The sequence below is a fragment of the Lytechinus pictus genome, unplaced genomic scaffold (genome assembly GCF_037042905.1).
Source record: "Lytechinus pictus isolate F3 Inbred unplaced genomic scaffold, Lp3.0 scaffold_20, whole genome shotgun sequence".
NCBI classification, from domain to species: domain Eukaryota; kingdom Metazoa; phylum Echinodermata; class Echinoidea; order Temnopleuroida; family Toxopneustidae; genus Lytechinus; species Lytechinus pictus.
Window position 1 is genome coordinate 8,298,953 of NW_026974141.1, and position 27,352 is coordinate 8,326,304.

General features: G+C 37.7%; 1 protein-coding gene across 3 annotated transcripts; it reads left to right on the plus strand.

The window, feature by feature from the left end:
- On the plus strand, positions 1 to 26,854 carry LOC129282374 (protein-glutamine gamma-glutamyltransferase K-like). 3 transcript variants are annotated; one of them, XM_064114912.1, is made up of 14 exons: positions 1 to 164; positions 7,607 to 7,774; positions 10,000 to 10,144; positions 10,461 to 10,661; positions 11,885 to 12,113; positions 14,213 to 14,343; positions 15,051 to 15,277; positions 16,088 to 16,220; positions 17,610 to 17,682; positions 19,168 to 19,379; positions 20,398 to 20,622; positions 21,973 to 22,127; positions 22,531 to 22,724; positions 24,159 to 26,854. In XM_064114912.1, the coding sequence occupies exons 2-14, from the start codon at positions 7,613 to 7,615 to the stop codon at positions 24,295 to 24,297; spliced, it is 2,226 nt and encodes a 741-aa protein (XP_063970982.1). In that variant the 5' UTR covers positions 1 to 164; positions 7,607 to 7,612; the 3' UTR covers positions 24,298 to 26,854. The 3 variants fall into 3 exon arrangements, with proteins under 3 accessions (XP_063970982.1, XP_063970985.1, XP_063970983.1); XM_064114915.1 differs by having other exon boundaries at positions 29 to 271; XM_064114913.1 differs by lacking the exon at positions 1 to 164 and adding an exon at positions 7,336 to 7,473.
- Positions 26,855 to 27,352: the final 498 nt, after the last annotated feature.

Sequence of the window (27,352 nt, forward strand, 5' to 3'; positions counted from 1 at the left end):
ATTCATCTCGTGTCCTGGCCGGCCTTGCATTGCAGATCGTCCCCAGAGTCTTCGAGGAGTGAATTCCGGCTGTACCTCGAGGTATTCTCTTGAAATCTGCAAGCCTTGTAACGGATTCGTAGGGAGCTCTCCTCTTGTTGTGGAGAATCCCCCTTGTTATTAATGTGAGTATGATTTTCATCAAATTTGGATAGGGAGAGATGATTTCCTTCCGAATAGATGGCGCACAGCTGCACTGCAAAAACACCGGTGTTGATTTAACACCAGCCTGGTATGTATCTATATACACGTAGATTATAATGTCCACACCAGAGAAGTGTTAAACAACACCAGTTTGGTGTTTGGGGGCTTGGTCTGACACCAGATAGGCGTTTATACAACACCAATTACTACTATTTAAACAGCAATGGTTTGATTCTAAACTGGTCTGGTGTTGTTTCAATACTTCTCTGGTATGTCTGGTGTCGGGCTGGTGTTAAATCAACACCAGTAGTTTCTCAGTGTGTTTTCATTGTGTGTGTGTGTGTGTATGTGTTTTGTGCTTGGATTGCGTGTCAATGGGGTAGGCCTATTATAAAAAAACAGTTCGTACTGAATCCTATATAGGGCAATTTCAAATTGGATTTGGACATCCCTCTCCCTATCTCTATTTTTCTTTCTATATTCTAGGCAGTTGTCATCGTACTATTGTCCACCCTCATGTACCTGTGTTGTGTTGTGTCGTGTTGTTGTCTTTTGTCTCTGAATTTCACAATCCTGTATATAAGATTTTTTTTTTGCCCTTTTTGTTATCTTCATGTATTCCTTTACGTATATTTCAATATTCTTTCTTTCCTAACTTTTTGAGGGGTCCACATCAAGCTTTGTTTTTCAGTGGACCCCTCCATTCTCCTCATGATATATAATTATATTTATTTAATTATATTTAATTATATTGATTATATTGATTTAAATTTGACATGCATGTTAATTTATATTTGAATCACTTATTGAATATGTATATCAATTATTCAATGTTGAATTTTGTTCATGCTTTAATTTAAATTGAATTAATTTATCTTGTACTTATTTGTATTATGTTGAAGAATGAAAAAATAAATTGAATTGAATTGAAAATTGAATATGGGAATAGTATTGTGATATGTCATCCGTATCATACCTATAAATGGTTATGCATGAAATTAATTTATTTTCAGATAATCTTAATTGTGTAAATAAAAATATGATAATAATAATAATAATAAAAATACATATATGAGGTATAATACCCCGGTATAATACTATCTGAGACAATGTAGTAGGTACTAGTTATTGGCAGGTAGGGCCAGTAGCGTACCGTGAACCGCAGGAGACAAAGCATTGGGGGGGCAGTGCATTGTCTGTGAACAATGCTTTGCCCCCCCAATGCTTTGTCTCCTCCGAGTCACGGTACGCTACTGGGTAGGGCCTATATATTGGATTATATTGATATATTTTTGGAGGAGTTTTTTTAAAAACATCTTCAGATTTTTTTTGTATTGGATATACCCGGATTTGATAGATTTACAAGGTCTTGTACCAGTAACATGAAAATAACACACACTCCCATCATCCCATGCACTCACACACACACACACACACACACACACTCAATTCACTGAATTGTATGTTAGAAGTAATGTTCATTGGCCTGTTCTATTTATATCCTGTTTTGTGGGAAGTCAAGTACTACACGAGTGGCCTTGAAACTGCACTTAAATTACATGCCGGATTATATATCAATATCATGTATTATCTGTAGTTCATCATGGAAAATCTTGCTACCTTTCCTATTCATTGATTTCCAAATGACCTTGTTGTCCAAACAAATTGAGAAAACAGAGTAAACATGTATGATCCCTGTATTGTGCTTGTCTGATTATATGGTTAGATTTAGATTTAGATTGATTTATTTCCGTTCAACAAAATTTCCAAAGTATAATCAAAATAACAATACATGGTTTATATGTTCAAGGTGTATTCTGCTACTCTTTATTGCTTTCATATAATCACAACATATTCCGGTAAAAACTCTCTTCTTTCATGATAAATAATCTTGTATTAATTATTTATGTGGGAAATGGCATTTGGGGAAAATTGAATAATATTATTTTTGAATAATGTGATAAGATATAGGCCCTATACTAATACTTGAACAAAAGGATTGAATAAAAATTATGTACAGGAAAGAACACACCATCACACAGTGTGTTCACAGTGTGGAACACATGCTAGAATCACTTTCACACTGCTACATTCTGATCATTTTATCAATGTGAACCACATGGTCATGTGTTCCACTATGTGAACACACTGTGAACACACACATATTGTTGAGGTTTCCACAGTGTGAAATTATCTTCACACTGGTCCATTTTTTAACATTTGAACAGTGTGGTTCATATTCTCACATTTTCCACTATATGAACACACTGCGAACAATCATACTGTCGATGTGTTCAGAGTGTGGAATTATCTTCACATTTGTAAATTTGACCAACTGGTGTGAATCACAAAATGCTATGTACACCCAACTTCTTTTCAACATTTTATCACAGTGAATTACGATGTCACACAGTTTGATATGTGAACACAGTGAATAAACACATATTGCCGAGGTCTTCACAGTGCGAAATTATCTTCACACTGGCCCATTTTTGAACATTTAAACGGTGTGGTTCATGTTCTCACATTTTCCACTATATGAACACACTGTGAACAGTCATACTGTTGATTTGTTCACAGTGTGGAATTATCTTCACACTGGTCCATTTGAACAGTGTGGTTCATATTCCCATATTTTCCACTATATGAAAACATTGTGAACAATCATACTGTCTATGTCATAGTGTGGAATTATCTTCACACTGGTCCATTTGAACAGTGTGGTTCATATTCTCACATTTCCACTATATGAAAACACTGTGAACAATCATACTGTCTACATGTATGTCATAGTGTGGAATTATCTTCACACTGGTCCATTTGAACAGTGTGGTTCATATTCTCATATTTTCCACTATATGAAAACACTGTGAACAATCATACTGTCTATGTCAAAGTGTGGAATTATCTTCACACTGCAACATTTCAACAGTGTGATTCACATTGTCACAGCCCACACTGTGAACACCCTGTGAACTCACTTTGAGACACTGTGTTCTTTCCAGCAGGAATATCTTACAAAGGCCTGAGTGAACATATAGGCTTACATGTATAAGCCTAAAAATTCACACACAGTCCTTGTGGTATTATAGTGCATATTTCATGTTGCAGTGGCATACAGAGAGGGGGGGGGGGGCTTGGGATGCTTGTCTTCCCAATTTTTTCACAACCAAGAAAAAAAAAAGAGAAAGGGAAAGAAATTGAAAAAGAAAAGAGTAAAATGTGATAACTTTTCATAATATTACGTCATAATCTATCATAAAATTTGATTTTTGTAATAAGAATTTCAAAATTTTTGGTCGCTCACAACTTTTTATAAATTTTGCCCGATACGCCATATCTGCCCCCCTCAAAATGTTTGGCTCATTACGCCAAGTATGATTGATGTTGTGTATGGTTTACTTAATTCAAGCCCTGACTACTGATTATTATAGCTGCATGCAGTCAGTGACAACCCTGGATATTTATATACCTACCTCAGAGGTGACACAACATTTGCTCCTGCGACAATTGCTCTGGGCTTAATTTCGTCTAAGAAGTAGGGTTAGGTTTGCAAACTTGCAATAAGGTTTTATGTTAGGTTTCGGGTAATGTGTTATGTTAAACCAAGGGTTGAAGTTGGTTATATTTCGATTAGTGTATGGATTTTGGAGAGGAGCAATTGTCGCCGGAGCAAATGTCATGGAACCCCCCAGAACTCCAGGGGCCCGTCTTACAAAGAGTTGTGCGTGATCCGATCAATCGCAACTATGGAAATCAAGCAAAGTCTACATATAAAATGCATGTTTGCTCAAACATTTCTCTACATATGAATGTATATCCATAAATTCATAGATTACTTGACAATTTGGTGTGTTCTCCTTTGTTTACAAATGGGACATTTTGCAAATTTCCTGAATAAAATATATATGACACTGATGGATTTCCATAGAGTTACGATTGATTGGATCAATCATAACTCTTTGTAAGACGGGGCCCAGGATTGGCAGTAAGATATGGGCTTGCCAATGCTGTAATCATGTACATGTACAGCTGTTTCAATTTGTAACAGCTGCAGTTGATCACAACAAATATGAATTATGTAAACATTAATTTTCTGCAATTTGCTTTTGGAGGGGTATTGGTAAACATGCACAGTACATACACGTGTACCAAGCATAATGCTAATACTCTATACACTCACACACACAACCTGAGTGTATTGGCCAAATGTGATCTTTTTACAACTGAGTAGTTAACTATACTGGTTTTTAAAAGATGATGAGCAATTGGCATGGTTATCTGGATCAGGGATGAGCTGGTTTATGGGTAAAATCAGGGGCGGCGGGACCAAGGGGGCAATTGCCCCCCATCCCTTTTTTTCCAAATGGAAAATGCCCTTTTTCACAAAATGACATACCCTTTTTGTCTCGCCTGAACAGAAATAGGTTCTGGGTAAAATGTAAAAAAATATCCCAGAAATAGGTCATTACAAACGTACGCACTCACACATCAACCACTCAAGATGTAGCTTTTTTTTGCATAATAATAATAATATGATTATGATAATGCTGCTGCTGATGATGATAATAATGATAATAATAAAAAATGAAAATAATAATAATATTTGTATTTGTATAGGCTAGAGATATCCTACGTGTTAAGTGATCAGGACGCTCCTACATTACGTACTATGCCTTAACTACTGATTATAATAGCTGCATGCAGTCAGTCAGTTTCTATTTATGTTTCTGTTTGTGGTAACTCCCGTAGGAACTCGGCAGGACAGCATTTTGCTGGTAAACGCCAAGCTGGTATATAACCAATTACCTTGGAAACATTTTACGTCTAGATTAATCAGTCATAGTGGCTGACGTAATAGACGACAGATATCACTCTTGGGCCTTTTTATCAAAGTGGAGACAATGGCAGAGTTGGGATTCGAACTCACAACCTTGCGATTATGAGTCCAATGCTCTAACCACTGGATTAGTCTCCGGACTTTGAAACAGAGGGTCGTGGGTTCGGATCCTAGCCATGGCGTAATTTCCTTCAGCAAGAAACTGATCCACAATGTGCTGCACTCAACCCAGGTGAGGTATATGGGTACCGGTAGGAAGTAATTCCTTAAGAAGCTGTGTGCGCTATGAACGCCTAGCTTAGCCGGGTAATATAGGAGCGCCTTGAACACCTAACAAGGTGGATATGTGCGCAATGTAAATATCCTATATTATTATTATTACTCCAGCAAAGGTAGTCTACCGATTCCATTGCTCACTGTACCTCACCGGGGTTATGTTGCAGCAGATCATTGTGAATCAATTTTTTTGCTGAAGGAAATTATGCAACGGCTAGGATTCAAACCCATGCCCTGTTTCAAATCCTTGGCTAATCCACTGGCCCACAACACTCCGCACATATGGGAAATATGATTGGTTTTTGTTTGGGACTATAAATTGCTGCTTAATATTCAGGTGTTTTTTATCTTTCACATTGAACACATGCAGTTAAAAAGTGGTCAATTTCAAAGTTTTGGGGGTAATGTATGAAATCTCTGGTTGTTTTATTAATCAATTAATATTTATTTAGTTGTTTAGTCATTCATTTATTCATTAATTAATTCTTATATTTATTTACTTAGTCATTTATTGATTTTTTTAAATTTTTATTATTATTATTTTTTTTTTGTGAGGGCTCATTACGCCACTACCTGCATAATTTTAATGGGTTTTCACTGTTTTGATTCAGTTATACATGTATGTTATTTACTTCAGAGTTCAGACATGTATTTTTTTCTCTAATGTATTTTGAAGTTACTGTACATTAAGTTACTGTACATTAATTAAGTTGTTTTCTCATCTAATTTCGATGTATATTTATTTCTATTGTTTGAAAATCTGTAATTCAGTCTTTGGGCCGCAAGTTATGTAATAAATAATTTCTATTCTATTATTTTCTATTCCTATTCCCATTCCCATTCCTCTTCCTATTCTCTTCTCTTCTATAATAATTATTTGAGGGTGGACTTCCTCTTTAAGGCAGCAAGGGTATGTTAATCAAAATACCTGCACGACTGATCTGACCAACCCCCCCGAGTCATACATCTACCCTTTGACTTCCATACAATGAAGGAGACTGATGCGTTCAAATTCAGCTGCACTTTGCAGATGGGGGGGGGGGGGCAAAGCAGCAAGCCTTCTCCCTGTGCGTGGCAAAATTAACAAGCCTTCTCCCTGTGCGTGGCAAAATTAAAGGGGAGCCCAAAAATAACAAGAAGAAGGGAAAAGGGGAAGGAGAGCTAGGACAAACTATTTAAAAAAGAAGGAAAAACATATTGATAAAGAATTTATAACGTGGGCATTAGAGGGGATTGATTGGAAAACAATAAAAAGACATTTCAGTTTAGGTTTATCCAGGAGCTGCCAAGCGGTTTCAAAAGTGTGTATGTGGATGGGTGGGGGATGGGCTCTTGCCGGTTCTTCACGCCCGGAAAAGGAAAAGGGGAAGGAGAGCGAGGACAAACTATTTAAAAAAGAAGGAAAAACATATTGAGAAAGAATTTATAAGGGCAGTATAGGGAATAGGACAATAAAAAGAAATTTCAGGTCAGGTTTATCCAGGGGCCGCGAGTGGGGTTTCGAAAGTGTGTGGGTGTGTGGGGGAGGAGAGCTGGTTCTGTGTAATTACATGTACTTCTCTCTAACAGTTAGGCCTATTTAATGACAACAAACTCGAGATCGCCCATGGGCGCCTCAGAAGGTCTATCAATATCGAGAGTGAAACTAACAGAACAGCAATAGACATTGAATTTTGGTCTACATGTATATAGGTAAGGTAATTGACTATGAAATATATCATGCTCTGCTTGTTAATATATTGGTCTATAAGCTTATAGTCAAGCTACGATGGGTTGGAGAGTGCTTTAGGCTAGGTCAATTGTAGTTGTGTATGATGTATTGGGTATGATGTGATTGATACTGAATTAAATTATAGTAATGTTTGAGTGCACAGGGCACGAGGGACACAAATGAAGACAAGTGGTATGTATTCAATATTGAGCTAGTGGTGTGGTTGATCATGCGTTACGGTACACATTTCAATGGGGAGACATACAAAAAAGAAAAAAAAATGCACATTTCATAGGTGATAATAATGCAGGTTGTGTGTAAAAACGGATTTGGCTGATGTGGTGTATGTGTAAGATGACAGTTTGATGATTGTGATCGTTGAGTAGACAGGGATAACAGGTTTTTCTGGGGATTACTGAACCATTTCTCGACATTTTACTATCAACCCCGGACTGGTGTACCGGTGAGTGTAGCCAACATAGGATCAGCGGAACAACCAATTGTACAGAGGCTGAGGTTTTTGATCTAATAGTTGAGGTGATATGGAATCTATGTAAAAAGGCCTATATCAAACTTTCTTTCTCCCTACTACACAGTGCACTATGGAAATGAGTGAAGCTTCTATAAGACTCTCTCCACCACCGGCCGCAGGGCGCTCTGTCAACGTGGCCGAAGCAGAGAGGGCGTATCTTGGTGAAGGATGGGATCGAGCGGAAGCCCCCTCCAAACCTGATGAACTCGGCGTGAAGAGTTTTGACTTTGAGGTAAATTATCGTACCTGTAATTGGTAGGGAATCAATCATGGTTCAATATTAGATAAATGGCTAGTGTAGCTAGGGTCATCTTAGAGGAGAGGATTACCTGTGTGTACATATAATCATTTTTTGCTTAGCCCATAATTATAATTTCTTTTGGCTTCAAAAGGTGCAGTTGACTTGGTTAAAACGTTTTATAGTTCTATATAGATCTATATTGAACATTTTATATCAAAATTGAAGATTAAGCTAAGCAGGAATTTTTTTGATGTAGACAAGTGTATGTAACATTCAAGTCTCCTGAACTCTCCCTGTTCATATTGTTTAAAGATGGTACCTCTATAGGAATATGGAAGTAGAAAATATTTGACAGAATAGTGATGTTCAAAAGAAATCAGACAATGGATCCCTGCCAGAAAAAACATATTGTCAACACAGTGTGCTAATATAATAAACACATATAGTCATTACAGTGTGTTGATTTTGTCATCACAACACAGTGTGTTACTATATGGTCAACACACAGGAGACACATTGTGATAATATAGTCAGCAGAGTCAACACAGTGTGTTAATATAGTCAGCAGAGTCAACACAGTGTGTTAATATAGTCAACACCTAGTTATTACAGTGTGTCGATTTTGTCAATACATAGTCATTAGAGTGTGTTAACATAGTCAGCACATACTCAACACTGTTAATTTGGTCAACAATTAGTAAACACAGTGTGTTCATATAGACAACACATGCAGAGTGTTAACATGGTCAACACAAAGTATACACATTGGGTTGATATTGTCAACACATAACAAACACAGTGTGTTGATATAGGCAACATATAGTAAACACAGTGTGTTAATATAGGCAACACATATTAAACACAGTGTTTAATATGGTCAACACATAGTAAAGACAGTGACCTGTATTCTCAAGTCAGGTTTGACTTACGACCACGGTCTAACTCTGCTAAAATTATGGGGAGCCAAAAATAAAAAAAATTCTGTATATACTTTATATTTATTATGTTTACCATTTTGTTTCATGTTGCTTTCATAATGAAGAAAAATACTTCAGTTATCATTCCTAGACAATTATGAACAATTTGGGGGTCATATGAGTTAATACACTAAATGTCTACTGTTTGCACCCCAATTGGTTCTCCATACTTAAACCACAACTTTAAACCAGGGTTTAATTTAAACCAGAGTTCAGAATACGGGCCAGTCTGTTTATATAGTCAACACATATATAGTAAACACAGTGGCCCGTATTCTGAAGTCAGGTTTAACTTAAACTTAGGTTTAAAGTTGTGGTTTAAGTATGGGAAGCCAAAAGTATCAATTTTTTTTATAAAGTTGAACGTTTCTTATGTTTACTGTGCTCTTTCCTGATTCATCGATGGTGAAGACAGTAATCCATTTATACTTCCTAGACATTTATGAATTATTTGAGAGCCAAATGAGCTGAAATATGATATCTCTACCGTTAGTGATTTATGTAACAATTGGCTATCCATACTTAAACCACAACTTTAAACCTGAGTTTAAGTTAAACCTGCTATCAGAATACGGGCCAGTGTGTCAATATGGTCAACACATAGTAAACACAGTGTGTCAATATGGTCAACACATAGTAAACACAATGTGATAATATAGTCAACATTGTTATCACAGTGTGTCGATTTTATCAATACATAGTCATTAGAGTGTGTTAACATGGTCAACACATACTCAACACAGTGTGTTAATGCGGGTAACATATAGTAAACACAGTGTGCTATTATGGTCAACACCTAGTCAGCACAGTGTGTTTATATGTTCCACACATAGTAAACACAGTGTGATAGTATGGTCAACACATAGTAAACACACTGATAATATAGGCAACACATAGTCAATAGAGTGTGTTAATTATGTAGGCGACACATATTAAACGCATTGTTTTAATGAAGAAACAAAGTGTGCTAATATGGTCAAAATAAAGCCAACACAGTGTGTTAATAAGGGCAATATGAAATGTTTTATCCCCTTGGAAACCAGTGTTCTGATTTTACTACATAGATTCTTATTTTGTTATGAAAATTGCACTAAGGTGGTGTTGATTATCATATTCCGATCTTTTTCTCCAAAATTCATTCATATATAGACTTATATTTCGCCGAAACCATATTAACAGCAAAAATCAATTAATAATAATAGTAATGAAATATTTTTTGCCCTTTTTTTCAAAACACAGTTGGCGACAAACCGTAAACATCACAACACCGCAGACTATGAGATCAGGAACCTATTTGTCAGGCGAGGGCAGCCCTTTGAGCTTACCGTCACTTTCAATAAGGCCCCAAGAGAGGAGCTATTGACGCTTCAGTTGGCTGTTGTTGGTTAGTATAGAGGACCGAAATGTGACTTCATCAATTTGTTTTTATTTAACCATTTAACCATATATCAATTTCAGTTCTAAAATCTATGTTTGTTAAATATGTTTTCTAGATACGATGAGTACAGGTATTCATATATCTATCATTTTCTTGAAAATTCAGTGATCTTTCCTTTGTTTATAGTGGATATTGTACAAATTTCCTGCCGAAAATAGTTATGAGATTGATCGGATCAATCGTAACTCTTTGTAAGGCGGGATTTTGACTCCCCACTACCACCGCAATATGTAATATTCTCCTTTATTTCCACAATTGTCAGGTTCCGAAGTTTATTCTGAAAATCGTGGAACGGTGATTCGCTTGCCCTTCAGTCGGTCAGAGTCAGAGACCCGAGGCAATTGGGGAGTCTATGTTAGAGGCGTGGATGGCGCCAAGTACTCCCTCTTGGTCAGCAGTCCACCGGATGCCATCGTAGGCCGGTACCTTGCCTCTGTCATCATAAAGGATAAAGTGGATGCAGGTATGTTGTTTTATCCCGAGGAGGGGGGGGGGTCTTTCATTGAAGAGAGGATATCATTGGAAATCAGAAATAAAGGGGTGGTGGTGTTTTTCTTAGGGGTAGAGGTTAAAATTTATTTTTTTTAATGCCACAAAATTAAAAGAAAAAAATCCCCTTAAACCATGAAGATCTAATATATGAAAAGCGAATTTAATCCACTTTCACTCTCGGGGGAAATTTGGAGTCAACCCTGGCATCAGATCAGTTATCCCCCAAATTATGAAATTCCTGTTTATGGCATGCAAATTTGTGACATCTAAACAAAATCTATGTTGAGGATGTCCTCTTGGCCTGCCCTTGACTGCTCCATTAGGGTGTCCTTTTCAGGACGATTCTTGCAGATGCAGTCCACTCCACTAGTCCACAAAAGCTTTATAAGTTTAAAGAGAGATGGCGAAAAAGAAAACTCGTAGGAGCAAAGCGCTCTGATTGCTATCCCAAAAGGGTTCACACTTCTTATCACAGCAATAAGAACATTGGAGGGCAGGGGTACAGCTTCGGGATTAGGTTTCTTAGTCAGAATGATGAATGATACTGAAAAATAGATGATGATGATGATGATGGTTGGGGTGGTTATAGTGATGAGAGTGATGATAATGATGACAATGGTGATAATGATGAAATTGATGATGATAATGGTGCATTGTGATAAAACTTATGATGCTAATGATAATGATTACGCTGATGGTGATCGTGGTAATGTTGATGATGATGCTGCTGATGGTGATGCCTAATGACGATGATGATGATGGTAATGATGATGCTGCTGATGATATGATGATGATGCCTGTGACGATGATGATGCCTGTGATGACGATAATGATGATGATGATGATGATGCCTGTGATGATGATGATGATGATGATGATCGATGCCTTTGATGATTAGGATGATGATGATGATGATGAGGTATGTGATGATGATGGTGATGCCTGTGCAACAACGATGATGATGATGGTGATGCCTATGGTGATGATAATGGTGCCTATGATGGTGATGATGATGATGACGATGATGCCTGTGATGATGATGACGATGCCTATGATGATGATGATGATGATATAATAATGATGGTGCCGAAGATGACAACACTGCTGCAGTGCTGTTGCCTCTGATGACAACAACAATGATCAAGATGATGTTTAACCTCTATATAATATTTCTTAATTTTGTATTCCTGTTAGAACCCAGATATTTCAAACAGACTGACCCGATCTACGTGCTCTTTAATGCGTGGTGCCGTGAGGATGGCGTCCACATGGACGGAGACACTGAAAAATGGGAGTACGTTCTCAACGACTACGGCTTTATCTTCTTTGGACAGGATCAGCCTGGAAACCAGTTTGCTCGACCGTGGGTCTTTGGCCAATTCGGAGACGTAACCACCAAAGTGGTGTTTGATCTACTAGAAACGTAAGATGCATTAGCGTACCTACCTGACGAGTCACAACACATGCAAGGGACGTATCCCTGCCCCCCCTGACGAGTCAAACTGATCCCTGACGATCCACAAGTGGCCCACTCCTTTGAACTTGAAGACGTTTTTTTTTTTTGCTTGTCAATTTTTTTTCTGTTGCGAAATGTCCTTTACTTGAGGGTTAATACCTTTTTTGGGGGGCTTGCCACATTTTTTGGCGGACGAATTTGCCCCCCCCCTTTGAAAAATCCTAGGTACGCCACTGGTAAGATGCCATCTTTATGCAACTCACAATTTTTTATTGAAAATTTTGGTGAAAATGTGTATGTGTTCCTGGATATGGTAAGGGGGGGGGGGGGTCTTCCATCGAAGAGCGGGCAGCTGCATCCATGAGAATTGCTCCTGAAAGAGCACCCTAAGCATAGGAGTCGAGGGCATGCACGCCACATTCTAATACAGATTTTTGGATATATATCCATAACCAGGATATTTCCATTTTCATACAAGCACTATTCACTGTATATTATTTATTGGGGATTTGGGTTCATGCAGGTTTGGAAAATTGGACTAACTTTATTATGCTTTTTGCCGTTGTTGCGTACTGGATTTTCTGTTCGTGGGTCTGTTTGCAGTAGTTCCTGCATTAGATGCAAATCAATACCAAGTCTGCATACATAGACCATGATTGAAACTTTGATCAGCAAAAATGTCTGCAGACAGGGCCAGCACAACTTGTTGCTTCATGAGACCTGGGCCCCGTCTTACAAAGAGTAACGATTGATCCAATCAGTCGTAACTCTATGGAAATCCATCAATGTCATAATTGTTTCTACAGAAAATTTGCACAATGTCCTTTGTATGCAAAGAGAAGCACAGTGAATATTCAAGAACACACTGAATGCATGAATATACATCATAGTTAGAAAATATTTTGAAAAAATTAACATTGCTGGCCGTCCATAGTTGCGATTGATTGGATCAATCGTAACTCTTTGTAAGATGGGGACCTGATGGGTGTTTCATGAAAGTTGTCAGCACTGACTAAATTGTCAGTGCTGACAATTTCAGTGAAATTCTTGGTTTTGATTGACTGAGAGGCACTGGCCTCTAACTGTTACTATGGAAACTGTCGGAGAAAGACAACTTTCAGTGTTGACAACTTTCATGAAACGGTCCCCTGGGCTCAAGTGTCTATATGTCTTTTATTGCTTTGATGAAATTTTGATTTAAGTTGCACTTTCTCCATACTGAATCATAGAAATGAATCTGACTAAAAGTTGACACCGTCAGGGCCCGTTTAGATTGTTGGTGATCAGGCTACATCAAAATCAACAATAAGTCGCCAAGGTTCTCAAATAGCTCAAATAATGATATCGTTTTTAAAGAGTAAATATTAAATTATTAGCTCATCTCAACGAGTAATTCTTTATGCTAGCTGTCAAATTTTGAAGTTGTAAAGTTAAATCAAAGACAAGATACATATTTTCTTTCAATTCCATTTCCCCCCGGATGTACTGCTCAGAAGTTTTACAGAGATTGCACATCCCATGCTTTAGTGCACCGCAATCTTCAAACCTTCTTTTGTCTTTATTTTTTAAGCTCTCACTGAATTTCTACATTCAAACCAGTATTTGAGTGGGTTATTGTTGATCACTTTCATAAAGTTATATATCACTTCGGGGCGGAGGGTCCACGAGGCGGAGGGTCCATGAGACCAAGGGTCTGCAAAGCCGATTATTTTTTTATACGATTCAAGGAAAATGGTTCTTGTGGACCCTAGGCCTTATGGACCCATGGCCTTGTGTACCCTTGGCTTTGTGGGAAGACCCCATCACTTCAAAGCTTGTCATGTGTTTTTTCAGACCCAACAAATTTTTCAAAAATTCATTTAAGGCAATTAACTTACATGTATTGTTGATTTATGGGTGGTAGCTTTGCTGTTATACCATTGTAGCAGGGCAGCCAGTCACAATCAAATTTTTTTAATGGTAGTTTTAAAAAAGATATAGTAATTAAATTATTCTTAAGTCTTTATGAAACTGGCCATATAACTGGATATGTAATTCCACAATTACTGCCTTTTCTTATCCATTAGATGGGTCCGAGAGAAATCTCGTCATGACCCAGTCATCGTTTCCAGAATGTTCACCCATTTTGTGAATTCATCTTCTGGGAGGGATAAGCAAGGATTGCTCGTCGGGAACTGGAGCGGAGATTATGAAGGAGGTAGGCTCTTAAACCCACTGATTATTGAATTGTATAATTCCCATAGGCTTTGTACAAGGGTTTACCAGGTTCCAGTAGGCTATGGGTTAACGTGTTGGCCACTGAATTCTGCCATTCCCATAGGCTTTGTACTGGGACCATCTGGTTCCAGTAGGCGATGGGTTAAAGATGTCCCCAGCATGACAATGCTCATAAAGAATCAAGAGGCAAATAACATGGTTTTGGAAAAGTTTTTGAAAGAGTTGACAGAGATTTTCATACAATTTTATACAATTTTATACAATTCTGTACACTTTTAATGCAATTTCTGTACAATATTCTGAAGAACAAAAGCAAATGTCTTAAACATGATGTTTATCGCTAGAGGGTATTCATTTGTCTCGCAATCTACTATTGTTCCTGCGTTCGTGCATACGGTCCTGGGGATTGGTATAAATAGACTACGTTATCAGATAATTTTCGTCACTTGATAAAGAGTTGCAGCGGCACTCGAAAGCTCGTGAACTTGTAAGCTAGTGAACACTTTTTGCGAGAGTGATCACGAATTTCCTAGAAAGCTACATGTAGTGACACTTTATGCGAGAGTGATCACGAATTTCCTTGTTGACCATAGTAGATTGCGAGACAAATGAATACCCTCTAGCGATTATTTCAGTCCGCAATAATGAACCTATTTAGTATGATGTTTATCCTTTGTTACTGCCCAGGTGAAAAACCAACAACTTGGACGGGCAGTACCAAAATCTTTGAGACGTACGCCAAGTCAGGCAAGGCCGTCAAGTACGGCCAGTGTTGGGTGTTCAGCGGTGTGCTGTGCACCGTCATGCGTTGCCTTGGTATTCCCTGCCGAAGTGTGACCAACTTTTCCTCGGCTCACGACACCGATGCAAGCATGACTGTAGATACAGTGCTGGACGCAGAAACGGAAGAAGAGGTATATACCGTCTCATTAGTGCTGGACGATATTTCGATATTACAGTTGTGCTCAATAGTTAGCGAACCCCACCGCAAAATGCACTCCTTTATGCCGAGTGCTGCATGTAGATAACAAGACTGCAATGCTTGGTGAGCTCAGAGAAACAAACTTTATTGAATGTAATATTTTATCACCTGACTTCATAATTTAATATCTGAAATATGGCAGAACGTGAACACATTAAATATGTTAATTTTCCTGGTTGGGTTCACTAACTTTTTAGCATCACTGTATATGAAATTGCAGATATTGATAAAATATTGAGTTTTTGATAATGGTTTTATGATTATGTTGACATATAGCGGTAACATGATTGGGCCAAAATATTATCAATTATCAAATTTGATAATTTACTATATATTGAACATAAGTGCTGCTTTGTAGGCCTATTGCTTTAGAGTAGACCAATTCAGAACTTTGTAAGTTGGGACACAAATGCCAGCTTTTCATCGACAAGCACCGATGAAATCCTTACTCTTATTTCCCCTTCCCCTACTTGTAGGCCTATACTGATTTGCAGCTCATAATGAACGTAATGTATGTAATTAATTTTCAGACTCGACGGTATATTGTGTTATCGGTGATATTTTGTCATTAATTTTGGCATAATTTTTAGAAAATAATATCATATTTTCCCTTTTCATTCTTTTTTCTTTTTTTTTATGATGAAAATTGTTGGGCCTCTCCAAGCTCCCCATGTGAATTCCAGTGGTATGACAAATAGGCCTACTTATAAAACAATTACATGATTTCTTCTTTTGTATGCAGATTGATTATCTCAGTCAAGATTCTGTGTGGAACTTTCACGTTTGGAACGAGGCTTATTTCAGCCGGCCTGATCTTCCCTCCATGATGGGTGGGTGGCAGGTCATCGATGCTACACCTCAAGAAACTAGCGAAGGTAAGACTCCTCAAGAATCTAGCCAAGGTAAGACTCCTCAAGAAACTAGCGAAGGAAGACTCCTCAAGAAACTAGCAAAGTATTAAAGACTCCTTAAGAAACTAGCGAAGGTAAGAGGTAAGAATCCTTAAGAAGCTCGTGAAGGAAAGACTCCTAAAGAACCTAGCGAAGGTAAGACACCTCATGAAACTAGTGAAGGAAAGACTCCTCAAGAAACTAGCGATGGTAAGACTCCTCAAGAAACTAGTGAAGGTAAGAATCCTAAAGAACCTAGCGAAGGTAAGACACCTCATGAAACTAGTGAAGGAAAGACTCCTCAAGAAACTAGCGATGGTAAGACTCCTCAAGAAACTAGTGAAGGTAAGAATCCTAAAGAACCTAGCGAAGATTAGATTCCTCAAGAAACCAGCAAAGGTAAGACTCCTCAAGAAACTAGCAAAGAAAGACTCTTCAAGAAACTAGCAAAGTATTAAAGACTCCTCAAGAAACTAGCAAAGGTAAGAGGTAAGACTCCTCAAGAAACTAGCGAAGGTAAGACAAGAAACTAGCGAAGACACGACTCCTCAAGAAACTAGGGAAGATAAGACTCCTCAAGAAACTAGCAAAATTGAGAATCCTTAAGAAGCTCGCGAAGGAGAGACTCCTCAAGAACCTAGCACAGGTAAGACACCTCAAGAAACTACCGAAGGTACAACTCCTCAAGAAAATAGCGAAGGAGAGCCTCCTCAAGAAACTAGTGATGGTAAGACTCCTCAAGAAACTAGTGAAGGTAAGAATCCTAAAGAAGCTAGCGATGGTAAGATTCCACAAGAAACTAGCAAAGGGATGACACCTCAAGAAACTTGTGAAGGTAAAACTCCTCAAGAAACTAGCGAAGGTAAGACAACTCAATAAACTAGCAAAGGTAAGTCTCCTCAAGAAACTAGCAAAGTGATAGCAATCCATGATTTAATTTAAAATCTCTTTATGGATTTGTTGCAGTTCAAATTGATTATTTCACCAATGTCATGGACACCACATTTATACATGTATATCATTGGTAAAACATTTTGAGTTTTCAATTTACAGTACATCCCGTTTCTTATAAACCTGAGGGGGATGCCAACTGAAATGATTATTAATAATGTTAAATATTTGCCTAGTCTATTAAAATGAGACACAATTTTTTTTGTTCTGGGACGTCATGAAAATGGCCTAACCAAATTGAATGACCAATATTATTTCAATTTTTTATTTCATCAGACTAATAAAGTTCAAGTTAGACACAAAGTTATCAAATTGATATTAAACATAGGAAAATTAGGACCTAAGTTTCGATTCAACCTCTGTAAAATTGAATCATGCAATGACGGTCTTAGGTTAACCATACACCTGTATTTTTCCATGCAGGTCTTTTTCAGATGGGGCCTTCGCCAAAAGCTGCCATCAAGCAAGGCTTAACCTACCTGAAATATGACACCAAGTGAGTTTTCTTTCTTATTATTTATTTAGACATTTGTAAATTTAATGAAGATATGATAGTACTGGTAAATCTGCTGAAGTCATGACGCGGGACAACCAATCGTTTCATCTTGGGTGAAATTCGACTTAAGATATGATACATGTTTTGCAAATTGTCATTAGAAAAAGAATCTGCTTTAACAGAGGCGATTATGTGACCATGCAACATGACGACAATGATGATGATGGTGGTGGTCATGATGATGATAATGAGGAAGATGATGATGGGGGTTATGGTGGTAGTTTTGACGGTGGTGGTGAGGATGATGGTGATGAGGGGAGATGATGGTGGTGGTGGTTGTGGTGATTATGGCGGTTATGATAGTGCTGCTGATGATGATAGTGATGATGATGTTGATGATGGTAATGATGATGGTGATGATGATGATGATGGTAATGATGATGATGATGATGGTGATGATGATGATGATGGTGATGATGATGATGATGGTAATGATGATGATGATGATGATGATGATGATGATGGTAATGATGATGATGATGATGATGGTAATGATGATGATGATGATGATGATGATGTTGATGATGGTAATGATGATGATGATGATGATGATGATGGTAATGATGATGATGATGATGGTAATGATGATGATGATGATGATGATGATGATGATGATGATGATGATGATGGTAATGATGATGATGATGATGATGATGATGGTGATGATGATGATGATGGTAATGATGATGATGATGGTGGTGATGATGATGATGATGGTGATGATGATGATGATGGTGATGATGATGGTAATGATGATGATGATGGTGATGATGATGATGATGGTGATGATGATGGTAATGATGATGATGATGGTGATGATGATGGTGATGATAATGATGATGGTGACAATGACGATTATGATGATGGGTGGTGATGATTATGGTAATGATGATGGTGGTGATAATGATGGTGACGATGATGATGATGGTGAGGATGATGGTGATTGTAATAAATCAGTGATTATAGGCCCTGCTAGCCCTACGCTGTGAGAGCCCTGCACATTGCTGAGGTATGAAACATGTCCACGATAAAGAAAAAATATCATCCTTGTTTCTCCTCGTTGGTATTCACAATCAGGAGCAAATCCATCCAGACCCTGTTAACAAATAATCCTTGATTAAGGCTTTTATCATTATAACCATTATCATCTTGATTAAAAAGAATGAAAGAAAGTCGTCAATGGAAGGAGGGGGCATTTTAAATCATAATTACCTTCATATGACTTTCAAATAAATTTAAATTTTACAACAGTTTGTATTGTCATTTATATATTCATAATGATCCAGTACTTGTTGTGAATGTATTGATATGTACATGTATCCTTTGAAATAGAAAAGATGAATAAAGCAAGAAGTACCAAATTGAAAATAAAAACAGTAAGACATTTCTATGGTACTGTATATGTATTCTTTTTGCTACATGTAGGTTTGCTTTTGCAGAGGTCAATGGCGATCGCATTACCTGGTTGGCAACCAAAAGAGGATTTGGACTTCCACCAGAAATGACTATATTATCTGAGAAGAAGAACGTCGTCGGGAAGTTCATCAGTACAAAGAAACTCCCATTGTTACCAGGCGGCTACGTGGGTCGATGGCGGTGCAGGGAGGATATTACTCTCGAGTACAAATTTGAAGAAGGTACCTAGATTATATTTCGTGGCTCGGAATCGAATACCAGAAATATTCCATGGGTATTGAGGTAATAATGCACGAGTGGAAGATGAGTGCAATATCGGGCCTAAGAAGTGGAACATGAAGAAAAAAGAACACAATCAGATGGTCATTTTTTTTTTTTGTACACAGTTTTGGAAGAAAATTGGAGGGTTAAAGCCCCCCCCCCCCCCCCCCCCCCCCGGTTCCGCGGCTGCAGTATTAGACTGCAACATGGCATGATATTGCTCAACAAGTTTGAGAAAAATCGGACAAATAATGAGAAAGTTATGAGCATTTGAATATTGCAATCACCAATGCTATGGAGATCCTCCCATTGGCAATGCGACAAGGATGTGTGATGTCACATGTCAACAACTTTCCCTTTGATGGACTATAAAATACCCCCCAAATGTCTCTTTTGCTTTTTCTTATGGTGATACAAACTCTTTATCCATGATCTATTCTTTGAAAATCTGTATTACATGCCCTCCTATAGAAAGAAGACATGATCTACTGATAGATGTGATAAAAGAGGCAGTTTAAGTGAAATATATATACTAAAGTAATGGGGAGAATTGTTCACAAGTGACATCACACATATTTGTCGCATTGCCAATGTGAGGATCTCCATAGCATTAGTGATCGCAATATTCAAATGCTCATAACTTTCTCATTATTTGTCCGATTTTTATCAAACTTTTGTTGATCTGTTTCTTAGATTTTTCTTTTTTCACACAAGCTATCTTGTTCTAAAGGTTTCATTCTTCTTTAAGGGAAATTAGTCAGATTTTGGTGCATCATGCAATGTGCTCTGACATTGCAAATGGAAATAATGTAGACCCACAACCCATGTTTTTAGTCCACCAATAAAAAGAGAAATATATAAAGCTATGTAATGACATGTGTGATAGCTAAATGCTTGATTTTTTAAATCCAAATGTGACTAGCAATGAACTGCACGTTTCTTGCGACTGTTATTATTCCGTTTTTTTTTCTATACTAGGGAGTGAAGAGGAACGCAATGCTGTGGAGCGAGCCGTTTCATATGGCACAAGGCCAAACACTTACCGACCCGACAAAAAGCCCGACGACGTTGAAATCGAGATCATGCTAGAGGAGGAGAGGCCCGTTGGAAGCGATATTGAAGTCAAGGTGGCGATCGACAATAAGAGCTCGGGTTCTCGAACTGTTGCTGTGAGCATGATTGCCTATATGAGCTTCTATACAGGTACATACATATTACATGGAGGATTCTACAAATACAGTGTATTAATTTTCATTTATCTGACAGTTACCATGGTAACAGTGCTTCTCAACCAATCAAAATCAAGGAAAGTTCTGAGATCGACAACCTGTCAGAAAACAAATGTTGAGGAAATGCTCAGCTCATAGCAACTTAATGTCTTCATCCCCTTGTGTTGCTGAATCTTCCATATAACGTTAAAATTTTTTGTGAAGGTGCACATGCCCGATCATGCAAGAATATGAAGGGTCTTGCAAAGGTTGTTTTATGGCCCAAAACCAGTTTTCTGGCAGATTCTATGCAGTAATTATGCCTAATCTTTCTGAGTTGTTAATCTTGCGCCAGCCTATGGTGGCAGGGGGTTCAATGGAACCCTAGCTACCCTTAAAAATTTCCAAAAGCATGAAAAAATAGGGGAGGAAGAGAAGAATTTGAGCCCCCTAATTGAAAACCCTGGCTACGCTCCTGTTCCGTGATGTGTTTTTTTTGGGGGGGGCAGGGATCGAGGGTGGGGATGGGGGAAGATGCCCTCAAAGTACAGATAACACTAATGATATGGACCATTTATATAGCGCTTTAACAAATGTTTCTAAGCACTGCATACTATTACCCCGGCTTTAGCACGGCTATCCTGATTGGATGCTAAAGCATTCGAGGAATTCCTTCCTACCGGGTATCCATTTACTACACCTTGGTCCCGGGGGGGGGGGGGGGGGGGTAGTCAAATATATTGCTGTACACACGCGTGACCAAAAAAATGTGTTTAAAGGGGTGTTTTTTCAGTTTGGGACGCGGTCCGCACGTGGACTCGTTAAGGGTATCAAAAACACAGATTTTTAAGAAAAAGGGTGATTTTTAATTTGAAAGACTGGTCAATCGCGGGTGAAACGTATTAAGGGTATGTTTTTTCCTCTAAACCTTTTTTTTTTTAAAAGACTAGCCAACATGTTTAGGGTATGTTTTTTTTCCCAAGGTTTTTCCCCCGAGGTCATATTTTGGTGACATCTTGTTTAGGGGCCAAAATGTGTAAATAAAGCCCGCGAAAAAATTGTTTAGAGGGTTATTTTGCACACAGAGAAAAACTCGTTTAGGGGGTGTTTGGAAATTTCTTGGTCACGCGTGTGTACAACAATATATTTGGCTGCCCCCCCCCCCCCCGGGACCTTGGTGAAGAGTGGCAAATGTAGATAAATGCCTTGCCAAAGGACGTGGTGAGATTTGGACCCATTTGGACCATGTGTGTGTGTGTGTGTATTTTGTACAATAAAATATGGATTATTTTAATTATTATTTTTTTTTAATCATTTTTATGATTAATTCTGTGTTTTTGTAAAGGTGTGCTGAAAGGCAAGATCAAGAACACAAAGAAAGAACTTACCGTTGCGTCTGGCAAGTCTACCCATGTCCTTGATGTTATCACAGTGGGGCAGTACGCCGAGTTTCTGGTTGATCTGGCTTGCATGAAGTTCTCTGTCTTCGGGAAAGTCAAGGTAAGGCATCAGATGCCTGCGCCCAGTTAACATACTTGCTAGTATTATAAAAAGCATTATCGCTCGATGGATTAGTTTTTAAAAAGAACCCTTGATTATTTTTTAACATAATTCTTCTTAAATGCAGAGAGACATATTGATATCGGTTTCTTTGTTTATAGTAGTTTCCATTGTGGAATATAAAGCGCATAATAACCTTTTGATTTCAGGTGACGAGGCAAACGATTCCTTCTTCGGCAAGCTGGATGTACTCACTGCTGCTACATCCATCTTGCCTTGAAAGTGATAATTTGCCCATCACCACATCCAACGGTGAATATTTGCTTAATATACGATACCAGCATGCCCCCTCCATAGATTTATTTCAAACCTAGATCGTTTTTTTCTCACGTTTGTTTATTAGGAAACCGCCCAACAGGTTGTGAGCCAAGATTCTGTCTACCTCACCACCCCCGATCTGAAGACCGAGTACAAGATCGTAGGTTACGACGTCGAAGTCGAGACAGAGTTTGTTAACCCTCTGCCATTCGAACTCACCAGGTGTACCATCAACTATGAGGGCGCCAAACTTGTGCGCTCAACGACAGCATTCGTCAAGTAAGTGTATTTCTATTGTGGAAGCCTTTGGTTCAGTGGTTCTTTCTCTGGCCTTCTGATCAGAAGGTTGAGGGTTCAAATCCCTGCCAAGGCTTCAATTTACTTTGCCATTATCAGTATACTGGCTTTCCTTGCTAACCTTTTGTGAGATTGCAATTGCTGTTTGAATTAATGACCTTCACTATACAGCGAATCCATGGGCGGAATTCCCAGGGGGGACAAGGGGGGATGCGTCCCTCCTACTCAAAATATGGGGGGGACACAATATCAAATGTCCCCCCTACTATCTTTTCTGATGAAAAGATATTTTGGAAGAGATGACCTTACATTTGGGGTGATAACCCTTTTTTTTGTTTTTTTGCTTGTCAAATTTATTTTGAAGAGATGACCTTACATTTGGGGTGATAACCCTTTTTTTTGTTTTTTTGCTTGTCAAATTTATTTTGATCGAAATTACCTAATTACCTTACATGTGGGATGATAACCTTATTTTTTTTTTGCTTGTCAATTTTTCCAGCCCCTTGTCCCCCCTTTTGGGAGAGATTTCCGCCCCTGAGCGCGTCCCAGATAAAAGGAAAACCTAGCGGTTTTCAGAGATAAATTTTCATACTCTCTACCCAGGTGTCAAAAAGGCAATCAGTAGGAGATGCAAAAGCTGATGCATATTATGCTATAGCATTAGCAATTTAGTTTGAGAAGTCTCTCAGAAATACTCCCCATGGAGTGGAGAAAGTGCATACATTGTGTACGCTGGCAAACCGGAATCTGATGAATAATATAAAAGTGCAATTATTTAATTTGATGTTAAGTATAATGCTAGGAATTCTAAAATCAGAATTCTGCTTTGCTGCAAGCCTTGAGGTTGGGGTAAGGTCACAGCCGATGATGACATCATAATGATTTGGAATTGAATTTATTGTTAGGCCTGAAATAAACTGGAATTATGATTTTTGTATTTATACCACTCTTCAGAAGTTTCATCGCGTCAATATTTTTAATGGTTGGAATGTTCATTTCAAATGCTTTTACAATTTCTTTGAAAATTGGATCGCAATGGATCACATAGAGTGCGCCCTGCTTTAAGAATAACCAGAATCATTATTTTATTTCTTTCTGGTTCCTTATCAATAAAATGGTAATATACAATATTTATAAAGTGCTTGATACTCATTGTTAATAAGTACGAGATACATAGATAAATTTAAGATGGAGAATCGAATAATAACTGGTTTCAATTAAGAGGTGGGGGTATAAAAAACATAAACACTAAACTACACAGAGCAAATATTCCGAGATTATGATATATTGAATAGAAAACAAACCACCAGAGGTAAATGAAAGATTGCATGGAATATAATCTAACAAATTATGGGGAATAATCTTAACAAAATTTTGTTACTGATTATGTGCTTGTGTTGTCTCTTATTTCTTTAGTGATGTTCCTGCAAAAGGCATCTTCAAACACAAGATGAGGTTTTCTCCGCAAGAGAAGGGAAAGAAGAAACTTGTCATCGACTTTGACTCCAAGCAAATTGGCAACATCACAGACATCGTGGAAATAGAAATCCCTTAGAGTTCGTGAATCACCTCTTGTATTAAATTGGCAACATCAGAGATATCGTCGAAATAGAAATCCCATAGAGTTCGTGAATCACCTCTCTTTTTAAATTGGCAACATCACAGACATCGTCGAAATAGAGATCCCATAGAGTTCGTAAATCACCTCTTGTATTAAAATGGCAACATCACAGACATCGTTGAAATAATTAAAGATCCCATAGAGTTCGTAAATCACCTCTTGTATTAAATTGGCAACATTACAGACATCGTTGAATTAACATCGAGGCTGTAAGTAATGATAGATGTGCGCTATTGTGAATTTTGTGAAACAGTTTACTTTATTTCTGTTACAAATAAGAAAACGAATTATTGAAAAAAGGCTGATTATTGAAACTAGTTGCTCTTCCAAAGTGATCTGTTGTCTATTAAATGCTGAAAAGGCAAAGTATATACAAGTAGACTTATCCTATTGCTGTTTTGGGTCACAAGGGCTGTTTTTTTCCTACCAGTACTCTACGAACTAATAGTAGTGTGTGAATTTGTATTTTATTATAAATTTGACATTAACTTGGCAATGTGGCACATAAGTTTGATGATCAGACAGCATTAAGTTGGCGATATGATACGGAAAGTGCCTTGTTTACTTAATACTGCAAGTTTAAGGTGATGTATTACAATTAAATATTATTTATCTGCGTGATATATACATATACATTGCGGACATGAAATCATTGCATCTCTTCATATGTATTATCTTATCATAATGTTATGTTAAGTTGAAGCAATACTAATTTGTGTATATCTTTAAGATGTAAATTTGATCATGTTGAAGCAATTTGCCATTTTCTATGTTTAAGCCAGCTTTTGAAAATATTCACCATACGGGAGGTTTCACCATGTTGTGAATTTTCAGATATTCTTTTAAAATATATCTCATTTTGCAGATTCCCTACGCACAAATTGCATTTATAGATTCATATTCATGAAATATAGATATTATATGTACTTGATATTCATTATGAAGTCTTATGAAAGATTACATTTTTTACATCAACTCATAAACAGTGATGAAATAACTGCATTGATTTTATATGATGTCATTTGATAGTGTAGAATTTATGTTGGAATATTTTCATTGCATATTTATCGAAACAAATCAGATTTAAAGCCTATTTATTTTATGATCAAGATTTAAAACCTATTTATACTGTTATCGTTTCATCTCTTTGAAAGACTGGGAAATACATGTAAGATCATTTGTTTTTCATGAAAATGATGAGATTAGAAATGTATCATTTGGTGCTTTTCATAAAACTCATTTCTGGAATTCATCATACTATCAAACTACATCAAGTGTTCAGGTGGCCAAACTGAAATAAACATAAGCCGGTGCTAATTTTCATAACATTTTTAAATGGCATCTTAAATGTTTATGAAAGATTTGAATATCCAGAACCCAGATGCATATTATTTATTATACATATCGATATACTTTTTTTGTATTAATTAAGTGCCACATTTTGATATCTTGCAATATCGTGCACAATTTAAGTATTTGTGTTCAAAATATGAATTATACAAACTGTCTTAGTGGCCATGCACCTGTCTAAAGTGAATGAAACCTGTCTTTGATTTTCACCAATATTGTCCTTTATTTGAAAGGAATATGTGTTATAGAACTCGTCTCTAAGGCCAAGGTGGGGGGGGGGCATTTCCATTGATGAGTGGATACCAGACGTGAACATGGGGTTTCGGAAAGCACTATGAACAAGTATTTTCCATATTCTGAAACCCTACCCTTAACAAGTACTGTACAATGTATTTGAAACAAAATGGTACCCTTGACAAATATTCCCTGAAGTGACCCCCTAAACAAGTACAGCCAAATTTTAATTTTTATGTCACGGACATGATCGCGGACGTTGGCTTTATATACCTTTACTTACACTGGGTTTAGTACCGCCCCACCACCCACACTTCGCTCAAATTGTACACATAGTGTTAGGGCAAAAAGTGCATCCTTTAAGCAGTTTAGTCTTCTGTACATATATCCTCACAACTTTAACTGTAAACATGTAGCTTTCTAGCAAATTATATATACCCTTTTAGCAGTATTTTAGACACCATTATTTCATACTGTACGTTACCTACATAACGTGCCCAATCTTGAAAAAGAGATCCTTTTTACGTGTTTCTTTGGTTGCGCCTGGTATTCACTTGTCAATGGAAGTGGCCCCCCCCCCTCCCCCGGGATCTGTCTGCAGCTGTCACTTTTTCTAATTCCCTCAGGTGGCCTTATAAATAGACAGATTTGAATGTACATGTATGTGCTTATGAAGTTAACAGTACTTTGGGAATCATTTTCCCCTTCCTTTGTCAGGTGTGGAGACTTGCTCAATTAACCCATTGCCTTTTAGAACTGGCTTGTCCCTGAAAGGGAAATACAGAAGTCAGTATGTGATATTTATTATAAGAAACTTATTTAGGTTATTCCTGTCATTTCTGTTTTTTCTTTTAAAGATTTTGTGCCACTGATCCAAATGATAATAAATACATTTGCTGTAGAATTACACCTCGTTTGATCGCTGACTGACTTTTCCGTTGTGTGACAATGTTTCTGTTTAAGTCACTCCCATAGGAACCCAGCAAGGCAGCTTTCAGCTGCATCGATGCCAAGCTGGTACATGTACATGCATATAACTAATTACATATACATGTAGGAGATGTCCAAGTTAATCGGTCATAGTGGCTGCCCATATAGACAACTGAAATTACTCTTGGGCCTTTTTGGTTAAAGTGCAGATAATGGCCGAGTGGGAATTTGAACTCCCAACCTCACAATGAGTCCAACACTCTGACCACTAAGCAACAAGACCCTCGGCTAGACCAAACAACCCTAATTGTCCCCCTTCCAGCCTCCTCTGTCCTGCACTCACTCTTCTGCCCATCCTCTCTCTCTGTTACTCTCTCTCTCTCCTTGATCTCTCCCTTTCTAATCTCCCTCAAGAATCATTGAATTCATTTAAAATCACAATTGTACCAAAATATTTATTTTTGTTGATAGTTGT

Excerpts from the sequence above, each read along its gene's own strand:
- LOC129282374 (XM_064114912.1), top strand. The coding sequence starts at position 7,613 with ATGGAAATGAGTGAAGCTTCTATAAGACTCTCTCCACCACCGGCCGCA. Across the intron at positions 10,662-11,884 it reads AAAGGATAAAGTGGATGCAG|AACCCAGATATTTCAAACAG; the intron begins GTATGTTGTTTT and ends TATTCCTGTTAG. Across the intron at positions 15,278-16,087 it reads ACGCAGAAACGGAAGAAGAG|ATTGATTATCTCAGTCAAGA; the intron begins GTATATACCGTC and ends TTTTGTATGCAG.